At 45.2% G+C, this 20587-nt stretch overlaps 1 protein-coding gene across 1 annotated transcript in view; it reads left to right on the top strand.

Moving 5' to 3' along the window:
- DPP10 (dipeptidyl peptidase like 10) overlaps positions 1-20587 on the top strand; it is a 382909-nt gene that overhangs the window by 250060 nt on the left and 112262 nt on the right. Inside the window, exons 5-6 of the mRNA XM_019554481.1 lie at positions 17326-17378; positions 17478-17559. Coding sequence (XP_019410026.1) covers positions 17326-17378; positions 17478-17559 — 135 coding nt within the window. The remainder of the gene's footprint in view (positions 1-17325; positions 17379-17477; positions 17560-20587) is intronic.

The raw sequence follows: 20587 nt of genomic DNA, 5'->3' as shown, positions 1-20587 counted from the left end.
GGGGTCATTTGACCCCAGTACTCTTTCCTGCCATGGCAGGGGGGTTGGACTTGATGATCTGCTCAGGTCCCTTCCGACCCTACAAACTATGAAACAATCCATTTATACCACTTCAACAAAATGATGCAATGATTTTCCAGCATCATATGGGTTCTTAAAGTAAATAAGGTCTAAAATAATATATTCATTATTCTGTAGATGATGGATCTGAAATCCATGAAAAGCAGTGAGTCTCCCTGAAGGACCTAATCCTGGAACATTCTGAGTATTCTCAACACATATTGCTTCCTATGGGAGCTGAGGGTGTGAGCACCTTCCAAGAAAAGCTGCTTGAGTTCTCTTAGTCATGTTTTAGTACAAAGATTTTCTTGCTGAGAAATGTGCTGCTGGGCATATATAGTACTTTGTTTTCCGATATCGAGTTGGACTGTGCATTGAGTTCCATGGCAATATTTCATTTTTAGGAACCCTAGCAAACCTAAAACAAACCTTAAAAGACAGAAAATAAAGGACATTGCTAAAAACCAGGACAATATGTCATTTGAAGGTTCAGATCATGATTGATAGGTGTGTTTTTTTCATTGTTGACTATTTGCTGAATAATAGATTGTTATTTCAGTCTGTTCTGACTAGAGCTATTTGTCTTAAAGCTACTTTTTCACCTTTTCATTTTGCCTCCTTTATAATATTTGCTTTCTAGGTTGATTTTTTAGTACACAAATGCAGAGAAATTTTTTAAGCACTGTTGAACACTGTGATATGAAAACCTGTCTTCACTTTACAAACTAGTGAAAGATTATGAAGAACTAGTGTATAGAACAAATCTATACCATGCAATAACTGTTACTTGCTGAAGCCACAACTGCTACCCACATAAGAATGGTGGCAGAAAAATTAAGCAAACTATAGAGAGCAGATGGGTGCTGTTTATCTTTGAATCATAGAATGATAGAAAATTAGGGTTGGGAGGGACCTCAGGAGGTCATCTAGTCCAACCCCTTGCTAAAGCAGAACCATCCCCAACTAGCTTATCCCCGCCAAGGCTTTGTCTACCTGGGTCTACAAAACCGCCAACGATGGAGACTCCACAACCTCTCTGGGTAACCTGTTCCAGTGCTTTACTTGGTGAGAGAGTTTTTTCCTAATATCTAATCTGAACTTCCCTTGCCACAACTGGAGACCATTGCTTCTTGTTCTGTCATCTGCCACCACTGAGAACAGTATATTTCATAGAATTTCATAGAAGTTTGGGCTGGAAGGGACCCCGGAGGATCATCGAGTCCAGCCCCCTGCCCCAAGGCAGGAAGTCAGCAGGGATTATCAGATAAGGATCCAAATGTGTCTTGAAGGCATTCAAAGTAGGTGGCAGTCTATTCCAAACCTTGGGGGCTCGGACAGGGAAATAATTCTTTCTTATGTCCAGCCTGAAGTGGTCACAGTGGAGTTTGTGACCATTCAATCTTGTCATCAGTTGGGGGGCTCTGGTGAACAGACGTTCCCCCACATCCTGATGAGCACCCCTAATAAACTAATAGGTGGCCACCAGATTACGCCTGAGCCTGCACTTTTCCAGGCTGAATAGCCCCGTTGCTCTCAGCCTGTCATCATAAGGTCTGTTTTCCTGACCTCCGATCATGTGAGTGACTCTCCTCTGCACCCTCTCAAGCTTCTCCACATCCCTTTTGAATTGTGAAGCCCAAAACTGGATGAAATACTCCATTTGCGGCCTCACCAAGGCTGAGTACAGCAGGAGAATGATGTCCCGGAATCTGCTTGAGAAGCATGTATGGGTGCAAGCCAGCATTTTGCTCACTTTACTAGCTGCAGCATCACACTGAAGGCTCATATTCATCTTGTGGTCAACCATGACCCCCAAGTTCCTTTCTTCTGTAGTGCTAACCAGCATAGCACTACGAAGCCTATAGGCATGATGAAGGTTTTTCCTCCCAAGGTGGAGAACCTTGCATTTTTTGGTGTTGAACACCATCAGGTTCTAATCTGCCCATTTCATGAGTCTGTCCAGATCTGCCTGGATCACCTGTCCTCAGGTGTGGTTGTTTTACCCCAGAGTTTGGTGTCAGCAGTGAACTTCGCTAGTCCACTTCTGACACCAATGTCCACATCATTGATAAAGATGTTAAACAATGTAGGCCCTAGGACAGCCTTGTGGGACCCCAGTGGTCACAGTGCACCAAGACGATTGGCTCCCATTGACCACCACCCTCTGGGTCCTACTGTGGAGGCAGTTCCCCAGCCAGCCAATTGTGGTGACATCAAGGCCGCAGTTAGTCAGTTTAGCCAAGAAGTGATCATGGGATACCAGATCAAAGGCTTTTTAAAAGTTGTGGTATACAATGTCGGTCTCTTTCCCCTTGTCCAAGTGATATCACCTGGTCACCCGGTATAGCTCAAGGGTGGGCAATTATTTCAGCTGGAGGGCTGATTAATGAGTTTTGGTGAGCTGTCCAGAGCTGCAAGAGTTGCTTCACCCCTTGACAGGTGCCCACCCTCTCGTTGCCATCTTGGGATGGCAGTCCCTCCCCTGACCTTCCAGCCCCTGGAAGATCCTACCCTTTTCCAGAAATACTACTTCTGGTGTGTGGGAGAGTGTTGTGTGTGTGTGTGGTTATGGTGACAGGTGGGAGTGTTGGGTGTGTAAGTGGGGTATTTGGTTCGGTGTGGGTGGGCTGGGTGTCTGCATGCTTCTCCCCCTCGTACTCTTTGTGGCATGACTGAGCACAGCCCCTCTACAAGCAGAGAGAGGGAAAATCAGCACCGCCTATCTGGCTGGCAGCAGACTGCAAAGGAGCAGGAAAGCAGCTGCCGCCAGTGAGCAGCAAGAGAAGCCCCTAGGAGAGGGGAGTGAGTGGACCTGAGAGGGCAGTGCTGCTTTCTTGGTCTTTGTCCCATGTCCTGCCCGGCAGGGCTTTGCAAGCAGCCAAGCTCCTTCATGCCCCCGCCCTCCATCCATGCACTCCCTGCCCAGCTATGCATGAGCAGAACCAGAGCAAGCTGCAGGCAGAGCCCACCCCCACCCCACTCCCCTCAATGCCTCACCTTCCCCTCTCTACCTGCTGCCCAGAGCACTGCAGGAGAGACAGGAGGAGGAGTCGCTGAAGGCTGAAGGAGCCCAGCAGTTCCCAGGGAGGCTGCAGCAGCAGCAGCCCTGGCCAGAAGCTCTGCCCACTGATCACGGCTGGGGCCCTCTGGCAGGGAAGGCTGGAAACACAGCACATTGCTGCCCCAGGCAGGAGCAGGCAGGGGTTGTCCCTATGTGGAGCTCAGAAGGGGCAGCCACTGGCTAGGCTGGATACAGTTAATTGGTGGGTGCCTGCCTGTGGGCTGGATCCAGTCAGCTGGCAGGCTGGATCCAGTCAACGGGCCATATTTTGCTTACCTGTGTAGAGTCTAGCTTCATCGTCCTTGGAATCCCCATTCAGATAGTTGAGGGTTGCTATTAAATCCCACCGCAGTCTTCCCATTTGCAGACTAAATAAGTTCAGTCCCCTCAGCTTGTCCTAATAAGTCATGTCCCCCAGCCCCTAACCATTTTTGTTGCCCCCTGCTAGACTCTCCAATTTGTCCACATCCTTTCTGTAGTGGGGGGCCTAAAATGGGACACAGGACTCCAACTGTGGTCTCACGAGTGCTGAATAGAGGGGAAGAATCACTCCCCTTCATCTCCTGGCAATACTCCTACTAATGCAGCCAATTAGGTACATACAGGCATTACATTTAATTCAACCTAACCAGGTTTAGGTCGGTCTAAATGCCTTATCATGCAGGTGTTCAGGTCTTCTAATTCGGCAAAAAGATGGTGTACACAATCTAAGTTGGTGCAGTAACTTAGATCAAGAAAGGGTTAACCCAACCCAGGAAAGGGTTAACCAGATCTTCCAAACACATGTATGTATTTATGGGGCAGCTTGGAGCTGGCAAAGCCCAGTTGCTCTTCCCCTCTCTCCTCCCCAGTGAGCTATTTTCAGGACACAAGGACATAACATAAGAACTGCCCTTTACTGCATCAGACCCTGCATCCACCCTACCATGTGTCTTGTGTCAAGCAGTGGCAAAGAGGGGATGCTGAAAGGGAGAATTAGAGTTTTTTCCACTGTTCCTCGCTCACTCAGCCTCCAGCATTGACGGTCTAGGATATTCTCATTCTAAGGCTGTATCCCTAACTCCCAGGCTCCAAGAATTTGTCCGATACCTTTTAGAATCTGGTTAGATTGTCAGCTTCCACAACATCTTGTGCCAATGGGTTTCACTGTGTGAAAAATACCTTTCTTTTATTGTTTTAAACTTACTACTTGCCAGTTTCATTTTATGGCCTCTAGCTCTTGTATTGCGAGAGATAGTAAATAGTAATGTCCTATTTATTTTCTTTTCACCATTTAGTATTCTGTAAACCCTTATAATCTTTAGTATTCAGTAAACCCTCAAGGATCTCTTTTCTAAACTGAATGGTAGGGTTGTGCAAAATTTCACCTGGTGTTTCATTTTGCACCTGTTTCGATGCATTTCAAGCTCGAAACAGCAAAATCAAAACAAAACACAAACCTTTGAAACAACTTCAAAGCGAAACAAGGGAACTTGAAATGTTTTGAAAGTTTCCAAAAATTTCAAGTTTTGAAGCCAGGCTTACTGGCTTCAGCATGGGTCCCAGTTGACAACACCTGCCTCCTGTCCTCTGGCAGGCACTCTCCCCCACTCCCGGAAGGACTCTGGAGGCTGTGTAAGGGGTGAAGGCCCCCAATCCACCTGCCAGGACACAGCCCACACCCAGTGCCACAAAGATCAGTACTGCCGCTAGCCCCAGGCAGCAGCACCTGGCTCTTGTCAGCCAGAAGGCAGATTGGGGGCACACCCCCCCCCCAGGAGAACTCTGGTGCAGCCCTCCTAGGGGCGCTGGTGGGCCCCCAATCTGCCTGCCAGCTGACAGGTGCTGAGTGCTGCCACATGGGGCTGGAGCAGATCAGCTCATGTGGAAACCGTACTGTGGGAGCATCCCCACAGCAACTGATCTGCCCCAGGCCACCACCTGGTTGGGTCTGGTAGCAGGTGGAGCATATCAGGTGGTGTGGAGACCCACTGCCCCAATCCCTGGGTGGGGTAGCATTCCTGCACCAGATTATCTGCCCCGCCCACTGCTGGAGCCAGCCAGGTGGGGGCCCAGGGCAGATCAGCTGGTGCGGGGGCACTCCCCTACCCCGGTACCCACACCAGCTGATCTGCTCAGAGCCCGCTGGGCCCAGGCATCATCACCAGCAGGCAGATCATGGGCCTGCCAGCACCCCCAGGAGGGCTGCAGGGGCTGTGCTTGAGTCCTCCCGGGGGGGGTGACCCTGATCTGCCTTCTGGCTGACAGGGGCCAGGTGCTGCCACCTTGATCCAGAGGCAGCACCAACCTTCCCAGCAGTGGGTGGGGGTTGTGCCCAATGCCAGTTTGTCATCTGGCAGGTAGATTGGGGGCCCACACCCCTGGGAGGACTCAGGCACACCCCCCACAGTCTTCCTGGGGGATGCAGGTGAGCCCCCGATCTGCCTGCAGGATGAGAGGAGTCGGGTGCTGCCACCTGGGGCTGGCAGCAGCAGTGATCTTCCCCGCACTGGTCCCAGGCAGAAGCACCTGGCTTCTCTCATCTGGCAGGCAGATTGGGGGCTCACAACCCCGGGAGGACTCAGGCACAGCCCCAGGAGCCCTCCTAGGGTGTAGGGGAGCCCCCAATCTACCTGTCTGCTGCATTTTAGGTTTCCCCATAATAACCTATGGGAGAAACATCAAAATAGTGTCAAAACAACCAACCAGTTTCAAAAAATGAAATGGAACAGTGGTTTCAAAATGAAACGAAACTCGAAACAAAACACTGTTCCATTGAATGGGAACAATGCTGTTTCTCACAGCCCTGCTAAATAGGCTTAGCCTCCTCATTCTCTTCTTATATGGAAGGTTTTCCACACCACTAGCCATTCTTGTTGCACCTTCTCTGCACCTTCTCTAGTTCTTCTGTATCCTTCTTGAGGTGCGGGTACCAAAACTGGGAATAGTATTCAAGGTGTGGATGCACTATAAATTTCTAAAGGGGCATAATGATGCTTTCTGTTTTGTTTATAATTCCTTTATTAATAATTCTTAATATTTTGTTTGCTTGTTTGATGGCTGCTGAGCTGATGTTTTTAGCAAACTGTCCACAATGAATCCCAGATCACTTTCCTGTGTGGTAACAGCTGTTATGGCACCTATGACAGTGTAAGCATACTTTGGGTCATTTTTCTCCTGTGTCCATCACTCTATATTTATCTACATTTAATTTCATCTTCCAGTTAGTTACCCATTAGTTACTAAATGGGTGAAAAAGGAAATCATACTTTTTAGGTCCACAATCTTATCAAGATTGTGATGAAATACAGCTTTCACAATGGAAGTTGTAAACATAAAATATCCAAATTATCTGGAGTTTTTTGATCAAAGCGTAGGACCAGACCAAAGAGAGAGGACAAAGGTGGTTATGAGGGTTTTTCAAACCTTTTGGATTGAAAGGTATGTGTAGTAGCCAACAGAATGCTGAACAAAATGTGGGCCAACCGCAGATCATCTCTGACTAATGTCAATTGCTTTTGCCAACCAATCGGGCTATTTTGCTGGGAGAATTACCAAGGCATATGGACACACTCCAACATCCCTGACCATTCTCCCTGGGCTCAGGGCAAGAGAAGCTTGACATTGGACCCAGTGGACCATTTCTATACAACCTGTGGGTTTCCTTGCCAGGAGAAAATCTTAAATACACTGGTTAAGCCAGTGTCAGGTTTTTTGAGGACGTAGAAAGCAATTGGAATATCTTCAGAATGTAGCTGATATTATTTGAGTGAGTCATTAGAAAGTCAGACAAGGTTCTTTGGATCAATGTAATATCTTTTATTAGGCAACAAAATCATTGGAAAAATTCCTTTTTGAAAGTTTTCGGGTACAAAGAGCCGCCTTTAGGCAGAGGGAGAGTCTGTTATTCAGACAGAAGGAGAATCTATTTATTATTCAGGCAGACGAAGAGACTAATTTAGTTGGTCTAATAAAAGATATCACAGTTACCCAAAAAACCTTGCCTACTTAAGTCCTTAAACCAACACAGCTACAACCAACACCCCCAAAACATGGAAGACATCAATAGGAAGTCAAAATCTACCACCTGCAAATACAGGCAGTCCTCAATTTATGACTTTTCAAGTTATGACAAATGACATTGATGACATTTGTAAATTGACACTCTATTTCAAGGTTCCCATGCAAGTCTTGCCTTTACAATGGTTGACACAGCTGCATCCAGCTGGTAAGTCTGTTGTGGTGGAGGGGAGGGAAGGGGAATTGGGGGAGAAGATAAAGGCCCCTGCTCCAAGGGAGGGATTGGGGCTGGGCTGAGACAGGGGCTGGGACAAGCACTGTTCAGGGAGGGGGTGGAGTGGCTTGTACCACTGCGTGCCACCAATCCAGGAGCTGCTCATGTGGTGGCTTGTCCAGAGGCCCTCACCACTGTTCCCACCACCAATCTGAGAGGGCATGGGGGAGGGGTCATGTGCCCCTAGGTCTGCGCAGGGTGGGCAGGGCTGGGGCTGCACCAGGCTGTGCTCCAGGCCAGAAGACACTGGGAGTGGAGACTATGACCCCTTGCTGCTCGCCCATGTGGTGTGGGCTGGCACAAGACTGAACCACTGCACTGCCTCTGGATAAGCGGCATGCAGTTGCAGGAGCTGGCCCGGCTTCCCTGTGCCTCCCAGATGAGCAGCGGCTTCACCCTGGCTGGACAAGCAGCAGCAGGGCATTGGGGTGGGGCATGTGCCTCTGGATCAAGGCAGGGTGGACGGCAGACCAGGATCTATGGGGGGCCTGCAGCGAGTTTTCGGGTGGCACATGCCCCCCACCCCCATGCTCTGCCACCGCTTGTTCAGCCGGGGTGAAGCCTGGTCATCTGGGAGGTGCGGGGAGGTTCCTGCTGCTGTGTGGTGTTTGTCTGGAGGCAGTGCAGCAGCTCCATCTCACACCAGCCCCACACTGGCTGCACAAATGGTGGGGGGGCATAGCCCCCACTCCCAATGCTTTCTGTCTTCCACCTGGAGCACAGCCCTGGCTCCGCCCACCCCGTGTTTATCCTGGGGCACATGCCCCCACCCCATGCCCTCCCAGACCAGTGGCAGGAGCAACGGCGAGAGCCGCTGGACAAGCCGCCACATGAGCAGCTCCTGGACTGGCAGCGTGCAGCAGCATGAGCTGCCCCAGCCCCTCCCTAGGCAGCGCTGGTCCCAGCCCTGCCCCAATCCCTCCCTCGCTGTGGAGGCATTGATCTGTCCCTTCACTCCCCTTCCCTCCGCCCCACCACAACAGACTTACCAGCTGGTCACAGCTGTGTCAACTGTCATAAAGGAACCAATTCCCCAATTATAACATTGTTCCTATGGGAAAATGGATTCTGAGTTGCAACGTTTCAATTTAAGATTGTTTTCAGGAACCAGTTGTAAGTCTGAGGACTGCCTGTATTTTGATTTTAGATTTTCTCCAAATGTCTGACTATCAGCCAGCACAAGTCACCAGGTTTCTTTCTTATATTAAGTAGTGTTCTTTTTAAAAAATTAAACTAGTGAAAAAATTTAAGGAAAATGCCAAGATTCCCTTGTTGGTAACCTTCTGTAACGTCAGTGTCTTTCAACAGTAGAGATCATTGTGAAGTCTCTGGCACTTTCAAAAGAAGCCTCACAAATATTTAGATAGAGATTTTATGATTACAAAAAGGAGAGGGAATTAAATTTAAAGGAATTAGATATATAGGGGCCATCTCACTGTATGTAATAGTAATTTGTGTTAAACCTAGCAAAATGACTTATTGCCTCAACGTTTCTTGCTTCACCATACCTCAGTTTATAATTTACTCATTCATTTCTATATTTACAAATATACATAAATGTCTTGCATGGAATTTATAGGATCGTTATTTCCCCATATCATCTATGTTTTTGATGAAGAAAATTTTTTCTTAAAGAATTTTATCACTTCTTCAAAAAAGTTTATGTTTTTGATGGAGAAGGTTAGCACTTATTGATTTTTGTCCTATCTACATACCGTGGTAGCTAATAGAAAGCTTGTTTTCCATAGGTCTAATTTTGGGAGGGTATTTTTCAATGTGGGTAGAGGTGGCCGAACCGGAAGAACTGCAACCTGCAAATGCTATTTCCAAGCAGACATTCTTAATAATAAAAAAGGTGGTGGAAAGGGCAAAGAATGAAGCCTTTTTTGCACTACAGGCTGTGCAAAGATTTGCCCTTGGGCCCTGAGAATCTTATTACCATCAAATTTGAAACTAAAATATGAGTGTAACAATGGAAAGAAAAGAAGTGTAGAAAGAGGCTTGGGGCTGCGGACAGCAATATGAAGACTATGTGGTTATGCAGATAGGTATTGAAAAACATAATGGGTCCACATGACCTCAGGTCAGCAGAATGTTAATAAATTAATTTGAATAAATGAAGTCAACTGCACAGCTTAGCAGCTAGCAGCCTAATTTCTTGTAGTCATCAAAATGGAAGTAGTACTTGAGAAATGTTGAGGGTAAAGGCCTTTGAGAGCATAGTAGAGCTGCTGTTTTGGATATCATAGGCTGGACTGCAGTAAGAACAAAGATATTTTTGCAGTAATATGGAAACAATTTATTCCAAGCTGGTATAACTGCTGGAGGCAAGTAAGGATTATACAGCAAGAAATGGGGGATAAAGAAGGGATAGAGTTGTGAAAAGCTTAAGGGTTTTACTACACCAAATGATCTTTCTGGATTTTTCCATCACTAAAGCCCTATAAATATCCTTAACCTTGAGGCTTTAATGTGTGTGGTAGAAGAGAAAGAGATTTTGAGTTTTGTATAGCTTTCCATGAGGATATTCATTTTTTCAAAACTCAATGCAAGGGCCTGGAAAAAGGTTCAAGTTGAAGGGGACATCTCTGCTACATGCCTGAGTGACAGACAGGATAGTGATGTTGTCCAAAATGGTCAAGAAAGAAGGTGGAGGAGAGGTTGGGGGAGAGATTAAGAGCTCCAGATTAAGCTTGAGCTGACGGTTACAGATCCCTGAGAGGACTTAAGAAAGACAGGCTGAGATTTTAATTTGGACAGGAGACAGAGAGAGGCAGATCTGTGGGCGATCAGTATTCTGTGGCTACACAGAGTTTCACTGATTTCTCTTCTTGTTTTTGCAGTTCATGTTTTATAGAATCTTTACATTCTCGTTTTTCAGATAAGGATCCTTTGCTCAAATTTCATTATGTAACACCATTTTTCTTTCCCTATAACCTCATTGTAAGTCCTCACTTGTCATTCCTTTCTATTCTTTCAACCTTTCAATATCTTTTGTAACAAAACAAACCCTGTGTCTTTACCAATGAGAAAATTAAACCTAAACAAATACACTTGTAGTTGTATTATGCAGTAGTTGGCTGTTCTCTTGTTATTATATCTTGTATCTGTATTTAAAAAAAAGACTTGCTTCTCTGTGGCCAAATTCTTCTTTTTCTTGATTGTGCTATACAGTAAATTGAGCTGCTTTTCTTGAAATGGTGCATCAAAATTGACATAGGTGCTCACTGGGAAAGGCTTGTGGCACTAAGAAATAAGAAGGAGGATCTAGTTATCCAGATGAATGTTCTTCAAAAGGTCTTCTTTGTTTGACTTGTTTTAGTGTTTACCAAACACTTGCTGTGACCCACATGATATTTGCAGATCACTTGATATTTGCAGATCACAAAACTGAATCCTCGACTTCCAGAGGGTTTCTTTTGTTCTTCTGTATACTCTGAGTTTTACTGCATTAGTATGCCAGAGTAGTGAGCCTACCTTTTCAATATGTCCTCATGGATATCTCCCTGGATGCATACATACATTCAAATAAACTTGAAATATTCTTCTGGGTTTGTTTTCCTGGTAGAAAAATTTACCCAGAGATGCCTGAAAAGACATTCAAATGATGAGCTCCTGAAGAGCAGAAAGCTTGCTGCACAGCTAGGGGCCCCTGTACACACATCTCAGTGTACTCAGCAAGCTCCCTCAGTCTGTCTTGAGACAGGTGGCAGCAATGCACAGGACAGTGCTGATTGGGTGAACCAGATTACTCAGAGTCAGCCTGTCTCTCCCTGGAGCAGAGTGTGGGGTTGTGAAGGTGACATGCTCTGTTCCTGCAGGAGAGGAGGGAGAGATAGCGCAAATCACCCAGGGATGCTGGAGGACTATGCACATCAGAAGAAAATGTGTACAGGAGTTTGCTTTCCCAGGAGAAACTATCCCAAGAGCAATTTAACCCTGGTTGTTTTGGGTTGTTTTTTTTTTCTCCCTGGAGTGGCCATTTTTGTTCTGGGAGAAAAACCCTTAATGTCTGTAAACTCATGGTTTCTTTTGGGAGAGCAGTGACACTCCAAGAAGATACTGAATATCTGTATGTGTCTGCTGTCAACTGACTTGATCATGGCTCTTACTAAATCTTTCTAGACTTTAAGAAGGCCATTGACACTGTCTCTCACCCCATCCTCATCAATAAATTAAGTGACTGTGGCACTGATGCCTACACCATTGGTTGGGTAAAAAATTGGATGATGGGGTGCACCCAGAGAGTAGTGGTGGACAGATTGTATTCAACCTGGTGAGTTGTGAGCAGTGGGGTACCCCAGGACTCGGTCCTCAGGCCGCACTGTTTAACATCTTCATCAGCGACTTGGATGAGGGGGTGGAAAGGATGCTGTCCAAGTTTGCTGATGACACTAAGATGTGGGGCGAGGTGGGCACACTTGAAGGGAGACAGAGGCTGCTAATAGATTTAGACAGACTACAAAAGTGGGCACTTGAAAATAGGATGGGGCTCAACATAGACAAATGAAGGGTGCTGCACCTTGGGAGAAGGAATCCACAGCATACATACAGATCCCTTCTTGAAAGCACAGAGGTGGAACAGGATCTTGGAGTCATTATTGAAGGGACTTTTAATGGTTGCTCTGGCTTTGCTGGCTCAGGAAATATAAATAACTTTGAAGAGGGGCAGGCAATCTTTTCTAGCGTTGGACCAGAATGAATCACTCTGAGTTAGAGGCAGGTGGGTGGCTGGATGCTAAGACCCAGCTGCTGCTGCCACTTGTCTGCAGTGGCATGGGGAGAGCATCCACAGCCAAAGCTCCCCATCGCTGAATGCTCCTGAAGCTCCACATCTGTGAGCTGGATCCAGTTTTCCATGAGCCAAATCCAGGCTGTAGATTGCCAATATCTTATTCAAACTAATAAGCTAACCTATGCACATGCCTGACTGCTTTTTCTAAGGTTTAGTGTTTCCTAGGCAGGGGAGCACCCAGTTTCTTCAGGCATTTCAGGCATCTCAGCAAGACAGCAGCCCTGGACTTCAGGAGGGTGAATTTCATTGAGATAAGGAGACACTGAGGTCCCAGAGGGGTGGGAAGTTGGGGGTCCAAGAAGAGTGGTCGTTCCTGAAGGAGATGATCCTCCAAGCCCAAAGGGTGGTAATCCCAACATGGATCAAAGGGCGCAAGAGTGCTCAAAAGCCCCCATGGCTCACCAAAAGCATCCAGGAACATCTCAAAGCTAAAAAGGAGGTGTACACCCAATGGAAGGGAGGGGTCATCACCAGGGAGGACTATACCTCTGTTGCTTGGGATTGTAAGGGAGCTGTTAGGAAGACCAAGGCAGAGATGGAACTGGGACTAGCAACCTGGATCAAGGATAACAAGAAGTCATTTTTAAATACATAGTGGGTAAAAAGAAGGTTCTGGGTAACGTGGGGCCTCTACAGGACATGCTAGGAAATCTGGTGGTTGCACCAGATGACAAAGCTAACCTATTTAACAATTTCTTTGCCTCTATTTTTCTGAGCAGGGACCAGGTCATCCCCCCCACCAGGATCCCTGATGGTCCCAAAGGAGACACAGCCAGGCCCAGGGTCAGAGAGGACCTTGTCAGGGAACTTCTGGTGGGACTGGACATGTTCAAATCAGCAGGTCTTGATGATCTCCACCCCAGAGTGATGAGGGAATTAGCAGAGGTCATTGCAGGACCCCTGGCACTGCTTTACAAGCATTCGTGGTGCTCTGGTGAGGTGCCAGAAGACTGGAAAAGTGCCAGTGTGGTCCCCATTTTCAAAAAAGGGAGGAAGGAGGACCCAGGAAATTATAGGCCTGTTACTCTTACCTCAGTCCTGGGGAAGCTCTTTGAGAAAATTATCCAGGTGCATATCTGCAAGGGGCAAGCAGGGAAGTGTATGCTTAGGGGCAACCAACACATGGGTTCATTTGAGGCAGGTCCTGTCAGACCAACCTGGTTGGCTTCTACAACCGGGTCACAAAATCCATGGATTCAGGTGTCACGGTAGACGTAGTCTTTCTGGACTTTGGACAGGCCTTCAACACTGTCTGTCACCCCATTCTCAATTAAAAAATAGGAGATTGTGGTGTTGCTGCCTACACAGTCGGGTCGCCAATTAGCTGGAGGGCTGCACCCAGAGAGTGGTGGTGGATGGGTCATTTTTGACCTGGAGGGATGTGGGCAGTGGGGTCCCCCAGGGCTCAGTCCTCAGGCCCTCACCATTCAACATCTTCATCAGCGACTTGGACGAAGGGGTAAAAAACACTTTGTTCAAATTCGCAGATGACACTAAGATGTGGGGAAAGGTGGCCATGCTAGAAGGGAGAGACAGGCTGCAATTGGATCTGGACAGGTTACAGGGGTGGACAGATGAGAATAAGATAGGATTCAATACTGAGAAGTGCAGGGTATTGCACCTGGGGAGGAAGAACCAGCAGAAGACCTACAGGCTGGGGAACTCCCTTCTCATCAGCACAGAGGCAGAAAAGGGTCTTGGAGTCATTATAAACTCCAAGATGAATATGGACTGCCAATGTGGGGATGCAGTCAGGAAGGCTAACCGCACCTTGTCATGCATCCACAGATGCATCAGGAGCAGGTCCAGGGAGGTGATCCTCCCCCTCTATGCGGCACTGGTCAGGCCGCAGCTGGAGTACTGCGTCCAGTTCTGGGTGCCACACTTCAAGAGGGACGTGGACAACATGGAGAGGGTCCAGAGGAGGGCCACTCACATGATCAGGGGGCAGCAGGGCAGGCCCTACAAGCGGAGACTATGGGACATGAAGCTGTTCAGCCTCCACAAGAGAACACTGAGAGGAGATCTGGTGGTCGTCTATAAACTGGCCATGGGAAACCAGCAGACAATGGGAGAGTCCCTGTTCCCCCAAGCACTACTGGGAGTAACAAGGAATAATGGCCATAAGTTGAGGGAGAGTAGGGTCAGGCTAGACATCAGGAAGCGCTACTTCACTGTCAGGGCGCCTAGGATCTGGAACCAACTTCCAAGGGAAGTGGTACTCACACCTACCCTGGGGGCCTTTAAAAGGCGGTTAGATGTACACCTTGCCAGGGTCGTTTGACCCCAGTAATCTTTCCTGCCATGGCGTGGGGTCAGACTTGATGATCTGTTCAGGTCTCTTCCAACCCTGCCAACTATGAAACTATGTCTGCCTGTATGTGTGCTGGCATGTCTCTTTAGACTGCCAGCTGATGACAAGTGCCCCTCTGGGTAGCTCCTAGCTACTCGCCCTTCTCCACAGGACTGAAGAGATTTTAACTGTTTATAGCCCTGTGATCTAGCAACCAGCACCTCTGGCAAAATGAGATTTACAACAGGCAATGAGTTATTTTTAGCTTACAGCCTGTCCTATTGTATTTCCAGTGTTTAAGGTAACTGGGGTAGCAGATGTGTTTCTTCCATGTTTGTTCTTCCCACCGCTTTACTGAATTCAATGGCAAAATAGATTACATGGCATCTCTCAATACATATACTGAGGGGGGATTTTATCACAGTCTTCGAATACCTGAAGGGTGATTGCATAGAGGACAGAGAGAGATTTTTCTCTGTTGTTGTAAGGGCAAGACTACGAGCAATGACCTCAAACTGCAGTAAAGGAAATATAGGCTGGAGATTAGAAGAAATTTTCTGACTGAAGATAATCAAGCATTACAAGAGAGAGGTTGGGAAATCTCCATCCCTGGAAATTGTAAAGAGCAGGTTGGACAGATACTTGGCTGGCATGGTTTAGTCTGGGATGATCCTGCTTTAAGCAGGGGGCTGGACTAGATGACCTCATGAGGTCCCTTCCAGCCCTACTTGCCTATATTCTTGGATTCTTGAAAAAAAGTATTAACAATGTAATTGTGAATCAGCTGTCCTTCTGTAACACTTAGCACTTCTTAGAAGCGTCTGGCACCTTGCATGATCAAGCACTATATCAAAAGCTATAATATAGCTTGGTTACATCATTTCTGGGTATAATTATTAGTGCTTGTGCAAAGCTTCTAATTGAAATAGCGCCTTCAAAGTTAAGCTTCGTAGACTTGGAGTCTGGAACAAATTTCAATCCAAAACTGAAACGACATCCAAAATGTCAATCCACAAAAGAGAAATTCAGCCACAGCAGCTAGTTTCACAGGCTCTGGTTGCCTTGTTGCAGTATCAACTAACAGTGATTTAGAAGAATATTTCAGTTTATTCTGTCTCTGTGTGTGTGTGTCTGTGTTTGTTTCCAACTGGATAATGTCCAGCAGACCAGCTTCTGTAAACTCCCTTGTGTCTATGATTTTTGCCAACATTAAGGATCTTAAGAATACTTTTAAATTAACTCCAAGGCATATGATCCATCCTCTTTTTGTCTCTTCCTTTTGAAAAAAGGTCTTGAAGACTGCTTTGTAGAGATAATGCAAGGGTTTACAAGGAATACTATACATTGAAATTATAACTTTATAGAAATGTCTGTCTGTTGCCTGATGCAGCAAGCTAAAGAGTTGACAACAAATACTGTACATTGAAATTACCAATTTATAGAAACATCTGTCTATTGCCTGATGCTGTCTAGAAATAAAGCATCTGAATGCCAGAGATAACTGTACATCTGGCATCACTGTGAATGTGGTACGTGTCATCTACCAATTGTTTTTACAGTAGCTGACATAAAAAGAAGAATTTCCTTATCACAATCATCCCTGATCACAATATATATTCTAGGAGTGTGAGAGAATTGTAAATTCATTATGGTCAAGTCAATCATGCAATAAAATGAATGCTATTTTTGTAATCTCAAACACACAAGCATGGAAGGGAACTAGGTGAAAAAATTCAACCCCATTCATAAGCCAATAAAATGGTTGTGGTCAAGAGTTTTCTGAAAAAAAAGGAGTCATAAACTTGACAGAAGGTGTGCAACTTTGTGCTTAGGCTAAAAAAGGATTTATCCCTCCAGCTTTTCTCATATCAACATTTTTGCGGTCTCGTATATTCTTCTACAAAATGGGTCTTTGTATTTCATATACCTAAGGCCTGATCTGTGCTTTTTTACCTAATCTGAAGTCCCTCTGATTTCAGTTGACTTCAGCAGCAGTTATTCCTGAGTAAGGAGGGCAGTAAAAGGTCCAAAATAACATTCTCCTTTATCTCCAATCCCCAAAATAACAGGTGCTGTTAGATAAAAGCAGGTCAGAAATGTTCTGAGAAAGCAAACTTTACCAACAGTTCATTAAGGCCAGCATGTTTTACTTAAAATATTTCAAGTTCAATAAGTGTTTGCTGAATCGAAGTTGGGTTTCCAAAGGAACCGTGCGGGGCTTTCCCAGAGGTCTGCCATGGGGCTGGAAGTGGTTCTTAAAGCCTGGGATAGATGCATCTAGCAGGCTTTCCTCAGGGGAGAAACATTAAAGTGCTCATTGAAATTGCCATTTTTGTAATAGCAGTGAAGCCAATGGGGATATGACCGTTTCCTTGAACAGTGGCCAGGTTTCAGATTTTTTGGTGGGGCACTCTGCTAGTTGTCACTTGCCACCACATCTATGCCTAGTACTATTAGTTAAAGGTGGGACAGTCAGTTCTATGAACCTTCATTTTGGCCATATCCTGGTATAAATATTCAAGAGAAGAATATTTTTTTCCTAGTAATTTCTATCCTTCAAATGAGAGAATTTTTTTTGGTATCCGTTTTCCATGAAATTTTTTAGTGATGAATTAATTAGATTAACCAATGATCTGTTACATGTATTACATTGGACTAAACTTGTTTGCTATTCATGTCCTTCATGCTGTATTCAAACGGTGCTTGAAATCTATCTATTATTATTCATATGGACCTACGCTTTACTTGAGGCAACATTGAAGCAATGCATGGTTGTGTTAGATGATTGTGATGTCAGCAGTACATTATACTCACTTAAATTCAGTATTTCTTTCTTGTTACAGGTTTTTCATTATTCGTATACAGCTTCATATGTGATTTATAACATACATACAAGGTAAGCCATTTGGTTTTTTCAACACATGATTCATTGCTGACATCCAGAAAAGCTGGTAATGTTAATATGTTCAAGTAAAAATGTTTACATTTTTTCAAGGGAAGTTTGGGAGTTAAACCCTCCGGAAGTTGAGGATTCAGTTTTGCAGTATGCAGCATGGGGAGTACAAGGACAACAACTGGTAAGAACAGTCATTATAATAGTATTGTAATTTTTTGAGCTCTAACAGCCTAAGGGGACCCTTTTATTTTTATTTATATAATGGGAAGATTTTAAAAGATGTACAAAACTAGGAGGGTGGATTTTTTTTAAATGGAGTTATATATATATATGCATTTAGGCTATGGATTATAAAAACTACAAAATTAAGTCCAGTTACTGGTTTTGAACCTGATTGACAGAAAGTATATGAGTGTGTTTATAAGTTTCACCAAAGTACATGAACGCAAGTGCATTGAAACATGTATTGAAAGATCTGCTTATGTACTTTGCTGCATCAGTCTTTATACCAGGCACCACAAAAGTTCTGGGAGTGTAGGTGAAGGTCTTAGGTGCAACATCTATGAAAATCATGCATATAATCCATTTGACATTCAAAGGGGATGTACCAAGCAGGATGCTTTTGTTCCACTTCCAGTGAAGATCAGTTAACTTGCTCTGAATCTCTTAATAGTCTCACGATGTAAGAAAAATGGGAAAAAAAATGTTTGAAAAGGAAGCACCGATATTAAGCTAAATGTTATTGCTTTATTTTGCCAGTGGATGAATAGAAAAGAAGGGGGTTTGGCACATAAAGAAAACTCAGTTGTCAGAATGAACAAATGACATAGTAGCTTAATTAATAGTCTCATTATTGCCTCTGGGCATGATTCTGTGGCCTCTGTGCATAGAATCTTCATGAGAATTCTGTATACAGAATCGTTATACGTTGAGCACTTAGAGAAGATATCCTGTTGCTTGAATCATTAATCAAGATGGTGCAAGTGGAGAACATGCCAAGATGGTGAAAGTAGAGAGCAGGTTGGGATCCATCATGTTAAACAAGTTGGGATGAGAAGCAAGAAGTAATTGCATACATCTGGAACATGCTTGGTATTCTTTAATGAATAACAACACTGATGGTATCGATAACTAAAGCATAGTAACGGGATCAAAGGTAATAAATCCCTAAGATATATACTATGCAATATTCTGGAACACTGCAACCTATGCATACATGACAAAGAGGTAACAAGTCCATAAAACTGAATAGAAATTATAGGAACATTTCTGAGCTATGCTGAGCACTTGATTTAATGCTTTAAGGCATAAACAAACAAATGAAGCAATGACTACATTGAACATTAGTCTAAGATCAAATGTTCCTCAAATGTCTCAAAATCTAAATGGAACATTAAAAAATTAAGATTTAGGAAGCAATATATTTTTGCTTAGCCTGTCATTTTTGGAAATATGGACCAGCATTTTCAAACACGGGTACCTAACAGGCTAATCTGGGAGAAGTGGGTGTCTCTGAAAATGATGTCATTTATTTAGGCACCTAACCTGCATCATAGGAGTTTGACAGCTTTGACCATAATATATAGAGCAATAAAGATGACATTAACCACCTTGCTTAATGTTCCAAACAAGGTTAATGTTATTCTTTTGAAATATCTTCTGCACTATGGCCTTTATGTTGCCATATGGTCTGCAAAACCAGAAAAAAAACTTCTAGTAAAACACATCCTTTGTGAGTCTTCAGTTGTAGCAAACAATATTTCCCAGCTGCAGCCTCCTATTAGCAAAGCATTTCACTGTCATTTCCAGAAGACTCTTCAACAAGAAGGAAATGTTGCAACTATATGTGTGAGGAAAGAAGGAATATATTGGGGGGCAGGGGAGGGGGAGGGACTGCTATGGCATACAGGGTGCACGCAGACATTCAGGGGAATTAGGGGGAGGTTACATATAATTAAAAATGGCCACCTAATCTTAGTTCACATGGGTGCAGACCTTCTACTTACACTTATTAGATCCCTGGTTACGTCCATCTACATGCAAATTGTACGAAAGTTTGGAACAGTTAGATTGGTCTAAAAATGGCTGACCTAATTGTCCTGAACTTCTGTACAGTTCCCACTGCAGTCCCAGGGCTGGAAACGTGCAGTTGTTGGCCCCATCCCCAGCCTCTCCCCCCACCCTAGACAAACAGCCCCTTCTGCAGACCAGCCAGCATCCCTTTCTGAGCCCCCCACACCTCCTATCCCACAAGCTACTCCTACTGTTGGTTTTATCAGCATTTGCCAGTGCTGGGAGCTGAGGAAATGTGTCAGTGAGGTGGGAAGAAACAGGCAGGATGTTGGGTAGTGGGTCATAGTGGGGTCTTTTTCATCTGGGGGTGGGGGAGCCAGGGAGCTAAAAATAGCCTCCCATCCTGGGCTATGGTGAAGAGAACTGCACCATCCCTGCAAACCCCTATGATCCCACCAAACTCTCCCAGATGCCACCAACCCTCTCCAGACTCTGCTTGCCCCCTGATTCCTCCTGTGGACCTCACCTGCCCCACTTGTCTCCCCACAGTTCCTGCCTCTCCCCCTTCTCCCAAGACCCTGTTTGTCCCCCAATCCCGCCAACCCTCCCCCTGCAACTTACTCTTCCTCCATCCTGACTTACCTTAGACTGGGTGGCCATTTTTAAGTTGATCTAACTTCTTCCTAACCTCCCCAAATATCTTTAAATACCCACACTGAAACACTGTCATTGGCAAATATAAGAGGGAGAGGGGGTTAGTATGCATGCATAATTGTTGTTTTTTCTGCTCTGTTAGTTAAGAGGGGGCAGGCAGCTCAGGTATTTCAAGCAAAAAAAGGCTGTAGGAGAGCCTGCCACATGAAAGGAATACAAGATGCAGAAGCTCCCAGTTCTAAACATCTTTTGCTATACCAGTAGCATGATACTACATCAAGGAGTTAAGGCATGAGAGTCAGAAGGACTAGTGTAACCCCTTATTCATAGATTAGTTGTAAGATATTGCCAGACTTGTTTGTCATGTGGCAACATTAATCTTAGTTTTGTCCAGGACACAACTAGCAACGTAGACAACACAGGAAGCTTATAATTTAATAGATTTCATAGACATTGGGGCTGGAAGGGGCCTCAGAAGATCATCAAGTCCAGCCCCCCACCCAAAGGGCAGGAAGTCAGCTGGGGTCATAGGATCCCAGCAA

The sequence above is a fragment of the Crocodylus porosus genome, unplaced genomic scaffold (assembly GCF_001723895.1).
Source record: "Crocodylus porosus isolate Cpor-Errol unplaced genomic scaffold, CroPor_comp1, whole genome shotgun sequence".
Taxonomy (NCBI): Eukaryota; Metazoa; Chordata; order Crocodylia; family Crocodylidae; genus Crocodylus; species Crocodylus porosus.
The sequence above is the reverse complement of the archived record's forward strand: the minus strand, read 5'-3'. Positions and strand labels throughout refer to the sequence as shown.